Raw genomic sequence first — 8,847 nt, forward strand, 5'->3', positions numbered from 1 at the left:
TCTGACAATGAGGAAGAGTTCCCCTTTCCCTCCCTGAGTCCTCTGGACCCCTTCCAAGTGAGCTCCACCTTCCAGATATTGCATGTGATGTTCCAGGAAGGGCCCCTCTTGTCCTGGATCATGAAGTTTTATATCAACTCATGTTTTCCTAGCCTCAGTTCCTCTTTTTGAAGTTGCCCAAAGCAATGGCCACACGGAAGAGTTGAACATGCACACCATGGCCTTGTGGTTTGTCAGACCAGCTCAGAGGCTGCGACTAGGCTCTGGGAGCTACCCGACCCCACTCCACCCCTCCTTCCCACCCACTGCCCACCCACCTATTCACTTTCTCTCCCGGGCTCCCCCTGCGCTCACTGGTGAGGCTGCCCCCCCCACCACATCAGCTCTCTCTGAAAGCCAAGCCTGCTCGGAGGGAGGAATCGGCCATCAAGAACATTTGCCAACACACAGCTGTGCGGCCTGTGCCCCGTCCTGACACACAGATGGAGAAGGGGGTAGGTACTGAGAGCCTGGAAGCCAAGATGACTCGTCATTGACAGCGGTGTCAGCTGGGGAACTGCTGAGGAATGTTAGCAAGCTACTGCTAACCAGACAGGCAAATGCTTACACACAAGGCCACCCAAAATGCCATAGCCGATGCCACCCCAGTGCCAGCTCGACGTCGCAAACAGCTCTCATTTTTAGGGAAACCAGAACTAACAAAAATGTGGAACTCTTGAAACCCAGGACTCTTGAGATGGAGAAGAGCTGTTTGCTTGGAACATGTCTTTAGCCACCTTCTGAGAAGCAATCATGTGCAGGCTCGCTCTATGTTTAATTAAGTAATTAACTGTTTGAGTAGATAATACACACACACAGGGGAAAATCAAACAGTACTAAAGACTTGTTTGTTTAACTGGGGACACCAAGGAAGAACGTATGGTATAGAATTCGCATAATCTCTTTTTGTCCACCGCAGGAAGAATTGCTGCTGGGTGCTGATGCCCTGAACCCAGAAGGTGTGTCCTCTTAGCTCACTCAGCCCTCACCTTTGAGGTCGGGCATGGTCAAGCGGGAGCCAGCAGTTACGGATCTGCCCTACACAAGCTCCTGGGGGCTGCCGGTCTCTCCCCAGCTCTGCCATGATCCCCAATTTCTCTGGATTCATACCAGGATCCATAACTGCCTAAGACAATCAAGGGTCACAAGCTGGGCTATTTATTTTCTACGTCCATTTTAAGGAAAGAACATTTTCCCTTCCTTCAGCAGGTGATGGAGTGGGAAGAGAGGTCTTCTCAAAAGCCATGTCCCAGGCAACACATTTAAAAATCCCTGACACAGGAAAGAGTTCAAGACAGTGGCTTACAGGCTCTTCATCCTCCTGTTCTGCAGACCAGAGGAAGGTCAGGCCCTCACAGGCGGCTCAGGAGGTTCTCACAGCACTTCTCCCTGTCTGCAGCAGAGCGCCAGCTTTGAGATCGGCTGACTCTTGGTGCCAAACAGAACTAGGTCGCCCAGGAATTCTGTTAGAACACGCATGCCACCCTGTTTCCACCAGGCAGCAGGGCTGCTGGGGCGAACGCCACCTCCCCGGATGCTGCTAGAGGCACCAGCAAGGCCTGTTGTAAGCACACGGGTCCCCATGCCATTGGCACCCTCCCTTCTGTCCGCACGGCCCAGATCTGCAAGAACAGCAGGGAGCAGCTCCTGATGGCCTACTACGTGCAAGGCACCTCACTCGGCCTCACGTCTGCGTCACTGCATTCACTCCTCGTGATGATCCCGGATCCCGTAAGGGCGTCCTCTGTCATCCCGAGCCAGCAGATGAGGCAGTCGAGGGCTGTGACCTGCCCGGCTAAGGGGCACAGCCAGCCTTGGAACCCAGGAGGCCAAGCTGATGCTCTGCTGTCTCCTGTTTCCAGGCACTCCGTCTTTTGGGGGTGTTTACCTTATAACTGCAGAGCAGGAGTGGTGTGTAAGTTCACCAACGGGCTTTCTTTCCTAGAGACAGAGGCTGGGGGCACCTCCACTCACTTGGTACCCCTTAGTGAGGATGGAGAAGTGCACACACACTCCATATTTCATGCTTCTTATAATGCCACATCAGCTCTGAAAACTGTATCCAAGTCTTGTCAGGAGCCTTAAAAATACAAACCCACCCTGGCCAGCTGACTAAAAACGCCACTCCCAAGCACACAGCTCCCTGACATGTCTGCACAAGCATCCTCATGACTCCTGCCGCAGCCTAACCTTCCAGAAGGCCGCCCCAGGCCCAGGGGCCCCATGAGTGCCCTACGCGCAGTGTAGCCATGTGGTCTCGAGCGGCCGCAGACACTCACGTGGATTTGCCACAGATTTTCCTCTGGTACCACTGCTTGCAGTTGGTGAAGTACTTCTTGTTGGTGCCGATGAGCTTTTGCACAGCACACACGTTGGGGCTGAGACGAAAGCAGCCGTGTTAGCAAAATGGGCAGCATGGCTATGCCACCACCAAGCCTTTCCCCCCACGCGGGCCCCCCGGGTCATTAGAATGTTCTAGACATGGAGAAGGTATACAGTCATTTCAGGGTTGGTTTTGGGGGTAGCTCAGGGGTGGACACTGTCTCCAGCAATTTCTAGCTGCCCCCCTCCGCAAGTTTCCTACCACATTAGGTATTGTCAGAGCGTATCTCACACACTGACATCGTTTCACATCAGGATCCTTCTTCGACGCAGATATTTGGTATGCATAGATAAAAGCATCTCGAAATGCTTAGGTCACACGTTACAGATGGAGACAACAAGCCAAGGAGTATGTCTGCTAAGCAAGCAGCTTTGTGAGAGGCTCCCAGCCTTTCTCTGTTCCCCCAACCCCTACTGAGCCCAAATGTCCACAGGCTTTAACCCAGCCTCCCAGGGCACATAGCCAGCCCTACTGTCATGAGGGGAGGCCAAGGTCTGGACCCGGCACCTCCCAGGCAGCTCCACACAGACATACTCTGCGTCCCTAGGCCAGGAGCTTGGCTCTGAACACAACCATGCTGACTGCGCTCAGGACCTCGTTAGGAAGATGCTCTCCCACTGGACTCTCCGTTGTTCACTACTTGGGCCCCAGCCTGAGTCGGCTGTCCCCGGAAAACCTTCCTCCAGGGCCCCAGGCGACACTCTTCTGTGCACCTCTGACCTGGAAAATGGTCCTTGTTTGATGCTTGGTACCAAACAGAATCCAACATTGATCAGAGGACGTATCTCTCTTATCTCCAATGACCCTCCAAGGAATAAGGTTCCCTGCCTTGTTCTTTCTTTTACGTTCCAGATGGGGCCTAGCACTGGGTCAGGGTGAAGAAAGAGTCTGGAATGACCTTGCTGAAAATACTGCTCCCAGGCCCACCCACTCAGAGGAGTCCTCAGGAACTCTGGAAAATGCCCACGGTTCTGCCGAGAAGCCTCCCTTCCCAGAGGCATGGGGGTTCGTTTTTATGTTTTTTAATCAATGTACCAAGTCGTGCTCCAGACCACGCTCGGGCCACGTGGTGGCAGGATCGTGGGAAAGCAGTGAGCCGAGGCTGTGTAGTAACATCTGGGACAGGGTCTTCCTGACCTGAGACAGGAAGTTCATCGGCTGAAGCACAAGTCAGTGGAAAGCAAAGCAAAGAGCCCAACGCTTCCACAAAACCTCTGTGTCCTGAGAAATTCAGGTGTCGCTTCTACATATCAGTTCCTCGGCTACTTGAAAAACGCACTCTGTAAGCATCACTCGCTGCCAGGGAGACGCGGCTCCTTTAGCAAGAGCTACACCCTCCATCCCGCCCTGCTGGCTGCGGGCACGCGGGCAGTTCCCAAACACTCAGACTCGGGTTACTGGGTAGGAGGGCGCACGGACCCTTTGCTTCTCCGCCCTCTCTCTTCTCCCATGTGGATGTCACCTCTTGTCCGGTTTGTGGCTCAGGACGCCCAGGTGAGTGGCCCAAGGAGGCCCACTACCTATCAGTGAGTCGGTGTAGGAGGTGGAGGGCAAGGGAAGTTAAGGGTGGAGAGCAAACCCCAGGCCAGCAGGGAGGAAGCCCGTGTCCCCTTAGCCCTAGCTGGGTCTGACCAGATGCCCACAGCCTCCAGAGGATTCTAATGGAAGTCCCTTTGCTCCTCTGTCTGCTGCCTGGGATTCACAGGTTACAGCCGTCCTCAGATAACCCCTGGAGAGTCCCCACTGGCCACACTCCAGCTCTAGGTAGTTTATTGCTGGACAATCTCAGAAGCTCTTCTATGGGACCGGGCAGGAAACAATTACTGTCGATGAATTCCCTGCAACTTTCTGTAGGCGGCTGGCGAATCTTCAGTGAGTCTCTTGTGGATATGGCTTCAACATTCCTCTGTGGAGTGAGTTTCCACTGCTGAAGCCCTTTGAGACAGGAGCGGAGGCTGGGGGCGGGCGGGGGGGGGGGGGCTTGCCTTCACAGCAGGGTGGGAGGGGAGGGTTATATACAGGAAATCTAGGCTGAAGTTTAACTGAAATGACCTAGCCATTTCTGGGCCTTCTGCCTCCAGCACAAGAGCTCTGCTGTTCAACTTGGATTTGAGAATCAAGTGCTTCAGAAAAATCTAGTCCAGTTTCGGAGGCTGAGAGTCAGAAGTGTGAATGCATTTTTATTTCTCTGTCAGTATTTTTTCCCCTCTCTATAGCAACATGGGTGCAGCCGGGAGTCAGGAGACCACGTCACAGTCTCTATTCTCCCAACAGCTCTCTGTGCTGGAAGTAAGTCACTCCATCCCACTAAGCTGCAGTTTCTCCATCTGTAAAATGGGAACATGAACAGCAGATCTCCCGTGTGGTGGTGAAGATGCAAGCAAATGGGGTGTGGGGTGATCGAGGGCCACGCGCATGGGCAAGGCACGCTTGCTAGCTCTCCTTTCAGGTCTTGGAGCACACCGTATGGCCTTAAAGCAGCAGAGATTTTTTTCCCTTTTCACCACTTCTCACCGTGAATGGAGGGTTGGAAACTGAACAAGGTCATGCATTTTGCACAGGGCACCACACCCATGTGCAAGGCTGGGCGGTCCCGTGGTACTTTCAGGGACACTGACGTCCTAGTGCCTGCAACCATTTTGTCACAGTTCATCTGCCCGCGCGCCCACACTTTCCTGGGGAAGGGGTGCAGGTGTGACTTCTCAGACCATTCTGCCCATCACAGATCTCTACAGGCCTTTCCCACTGCACCCCAAGAAGTGCCACAACAGAATCAGCCTGCAGAGGCCTGGGAGGAGGAGTGCAGAGGAAGTTGATCTAATATCTGAAATTCATAATAAAGAGCACTTGCTTTGGAAAAAAAAAAAAAAAGAGCAGTATTTCCCAGGTGGTCGGTGTCTCTTCTGAGCTCCCATGGGAAGGAGGTTTTCTGCAGAGATGATTCTTGGTGGAACCCCACCAACACCTTTGGGGAAGCTTCACTGTGGTGTGCAGAGAGACACCATTCTGGGTGACAGTGCTGCAGGGCACACTATCCGGATCCTCTCCTGACTTAGTGGCTAAGATTCAGAGGGAACAGAAACCTCCCAGGCAGACTGTGGCACTCCAGCAGAACATGCTTCTTTGGCCAGAAAGGCAGGAGAATAAAAGTGAGCTGGGCACAGACAATGAGAATGCCAGTGGCACACACACAGTGGGACTTTTATGCCTCATATGCCCCTCAACTTTCTGAGCTGGCCCTTCACCCTTCTGCACACACAGCCTAAGTCCAAGGTGATTCTTCCCCTGCTCTAAAGACCCCTGGGCATGGCCTGGTGTTCTACTCTTTCCAGGAGGGCCCTGAGGCTGCAGCTCCCCCTGCCTTCATTCCACTCTGCAGACATGCCCCTCCCTGCAGCCCTGTGCACCTGACAGGCCAAGGAAGCCCACATATAAGGCCACAGGCAGAGGGCACAAGGACGACTACTCCCGATGAGGGGCAGCCTGCACCCATCCCCTAGGGCCTCTGAAGTCAACTCTAGTCACCCCCAACAGTGAGTTTAGACTTGGGCCCACATCTGCCCAGTCATGTGGCAGTCTGGGCCCTACTGGGTTTGAACGCCAGACCCAACAGCGTCTGAGCTCCTGCTAAGGCCCAGGGGCATGTGGGCTGCCACGTGACTTTATCCACATACAGTTTTTACCTCGATGTGAAAAAAAGGGTTGGTGCAACCAAGTCGGGTGGAAGCTATGGCCAAGCCTGGTTAAGTGTGAGGCACGATGGCTTAGTTTGGGACGTAGAAATACTAGCCATCCCTGTCTGGGTCTGGGCCGCCATCTTTACCAGGTTAGACCCTCTGCCTGGGCTTGCCTCCTAAAGCCAACACATGATCAGTGTCTCAGAGGAATATCTGCAATGATAATGTCCCCCACTTAGAATCCCAGCTATTGCTTTAAGGCAGATTCCAATCTTGGCTCCACTGCATACTGCAGGACTGTCAGAAAGTGATGTGTCTCTCCGATCTCAGTTTCCCAGTCTGTACCACCTGTGTGGGGCCCATGGAATTCTGTCCTCATCTGGCCGGGGAGGAGATGCCACACTGCCATTGCTGTGCCTGGTGGTGGGCGCAGAGCCTGGCCAGGTGAACAGGAGCCTCTGGCTTCAGACGCTGCCAGCTTGGGTGGCCCAGTGCCACCTGTGGAGACGCTCTCCGAACAAGGACCTGGCCCCACTAGAATACGTACCCTGCTGGGTGGGCTTCCTCTCTGCCCAGGCCACCTTTCCAAGGTTACTCTGGGCAGAGCTGCCAACTCCCCCTTCCTCCTCCTGGGACAGGAAGCTGAAAGTCCTGGCCGTCCCAGCGCTCTTGGCCCCATGGGGAATGTTGCTGGTCAGCGCTCCCATCCCTTCCTCTACAAAGCCTCCCCTGCGGACATGCCCTGAAGGTCCCCCCACCTCCCTCCGTCCACCCCAAGCGCGCCCGGTCCCTCCCGGCGCCCCGTGCCATCAGCTTCGCGTCTGCTCTTTGTCCCCCGCGCCCCCGGCCCGTCCCGCGGCCACCCCCAGCGCGGTGACCGGCTTACCCGTGCTGGCGACCCCGGAGCCGGCTGTGCTGTAGCACCAGCTGGTAGGGCGACTTTGCGGGTCCCGCCAGGGTGGCGGCGGGGCCCAGGGCCAGCGCCAGAGCGAGGGGTAGCAGCCTCACGAGGAGAGCCATGGAGCGGGAGGACGCGGACCTCGGGAAATGAGAGCGCCGCCGCCCGGGCCAGGTTAAGTAGGCGGCGAGCGGGAGGGAGCGGCCGCGAGGGGCGGGGAAGCCGGGCTCCCGCCGCCCCCGCCTCCGGCCCGCCGCCCCCGCTGCGCGGCACCCACGCGCGGCTCCCGCGGCTCCTGGCGCGCGCTCCCCCGCTCCCAGGGGCGCCTTCCCCAGGGGCCACCGGCCCTCCGGCAGGCGGGGGTGAGAGCTGCCAGCCGGGGCCAGGCTCCTCGCACCCCTCTCTCCTCCAGGCCTTTGGTGCCCCAGTCCGAGATCCCTCCCGGGCTCCCTCCAGCTACAAAACTCTGGGGGAGAGGGGCACTGCTGCTGCCCAGCGCACTCCCTTCACACTTGCCTCTGCATTTCGGGGAACAGCCCTCACCCCTGGCTTGCTAACCGAAAGATGGGTAAGGAGTAAACCTTAAGATTGACAGAAGCCAAAAATATGTGCGGCAGGTTTTGTAGGACGCTAAGCTACCCTGGGAACCCCGAGACGGGTGGGGTCCCTCACCTTGTTGCACACTCATTCTCCTTCCCTAAACCTCTCTGCAGCACTCTGTGCCTGACATATGCTGCAAAGAGATGGTAGGGGCAAGATTTCTGCCCAGGAGGAGCTCAGCGCACCTCTGCACATGGGAGGGGCCGTCAGTATTCGCCCAAGCACCTATTAATCACCCACTAGTTCCCTGGCGCTGCTAGCCCTGGGGAGGCAGTGATGGCCTAGTGAACGACACCTAGGCTCTTTCTGAGAAAGCTCACAGTTGGGCGATCCACAAGCCAACATTGTGCCATGGAGAGTGGCACCTGGGGCCTTGGGAGCCCCAAGGAGGCACCTGGCCCTATGGAAGTGACACCTGCTCTTAGGCCTGAGGGTGAAGAGGAGTTGGTCAAAAAAAGGAGGCCTGTGTTCAGGGAACTCAAGTTGTCCTGTTGGCTGAAGAATGGGGAGGTGGAGTCAAGGATAGAGGAGGCTGGAAGGTGTGTCACTGGGCCCAGACCCAAGCTGAGAGTTGTGCTCATGATGGAAAAGCAGGCAAAGGACAAGATCAGTGTCAGGAGCAGGCTATGAGAGGTTCAGATAAAGCAGGGCAAGAATGGAGGCAGGACGGTCAGGTGACGAGGAGAACGGCCACATGAGAGCTGGACCATTAGTGGTGGAGGTGGGCATGCAGAGAGGTGCGAAAACTCGAGGGGTATGTAGGAGGTAACAGACTCAGCAGACTTGGGGGCTGTATATCAGGAGGGGAGAAGGAGGAGGAGGCACAGTGACTAAGGCGCTCTTGGCATGGGCACCTTGGTGGGTGGTGATACCATTTTTACAATAAGAGACACGGACAGGGTTGCAGCCTTGCCAAGAGAGGGTAAATGGTTTTGGACAGACTGAGTTTGACATGCTTGTGATTCATCCAGGTGGAGTGTTCCCCAGACGGCTGGATGTAGACTGTGGCTCTCCAGGAGGGGGGGATTCACATGTGGGAGTCACGGTGGGCGTCCCTGAAGCTGAAGCTGAGGGAGTGCATGAACTCTTGGGGAGGGCAGACAAAGCAGGAGGTGGGTGATGGCCGTGAAGGTGAGGACGGTGAGGACGCAGGGCCCAGAGCAGCCACAAAGCAGGTGGTGGAACTGACAGGGGAGCAGAAGGAGATGGGGGGTATGGAGCTGTCCCTGGGGAGGGGGGCCCGCAAGGAG

General features: G+C 56.1%; 1 protein-coding gene across 1 annotated transcript in view; it reads right to left on the reverse strand.

Moving 5' to 3' along the window:
• Positions 1 to 7,156, reverse strand: part of TGFBI (transforming growth factor beta induced) — a 32,345-nt gene extending 25,189 nt beyond the window's left edge. Inside the window, exons 1-2 of the mRNA XM_045794640.2 lie at positions 6,986 to 7,156; positions 2,319 to 2,417 (exon numbers count right to left, since the gene is read on the reverse strand). Of these exons, the coding sequence (XP_045650596.1) occupies positions 2,319 to 2,417; positions 6,986 to 7,119 (233 nt within the window). The 5' untranslated portion in view covers positions 7,120 to 7,156. The remainder of the gene's footprint in view (positions 1 to 2,318; positions 2,418 to 6,985) is intronic.
• Positions 7,157 to 8,847: the final 1,691 nt, after the last annotated feature.

The sequence above is a fragment of the Ursus americanus genome, chromosome 5, assembly GCF_024610735.1.
Source record: "Ursus americanus isolate L20-20 chromosome 5, mUrsAme1.1.p, whole genome shotgun sequence".
Classification (NCBI taxonomy): domain Eukaryota; kingdom Metazoa; phylum Chordata; class Mammalia; order Carnivora; family Ursidae; genus Ursus; species Ursus americanus.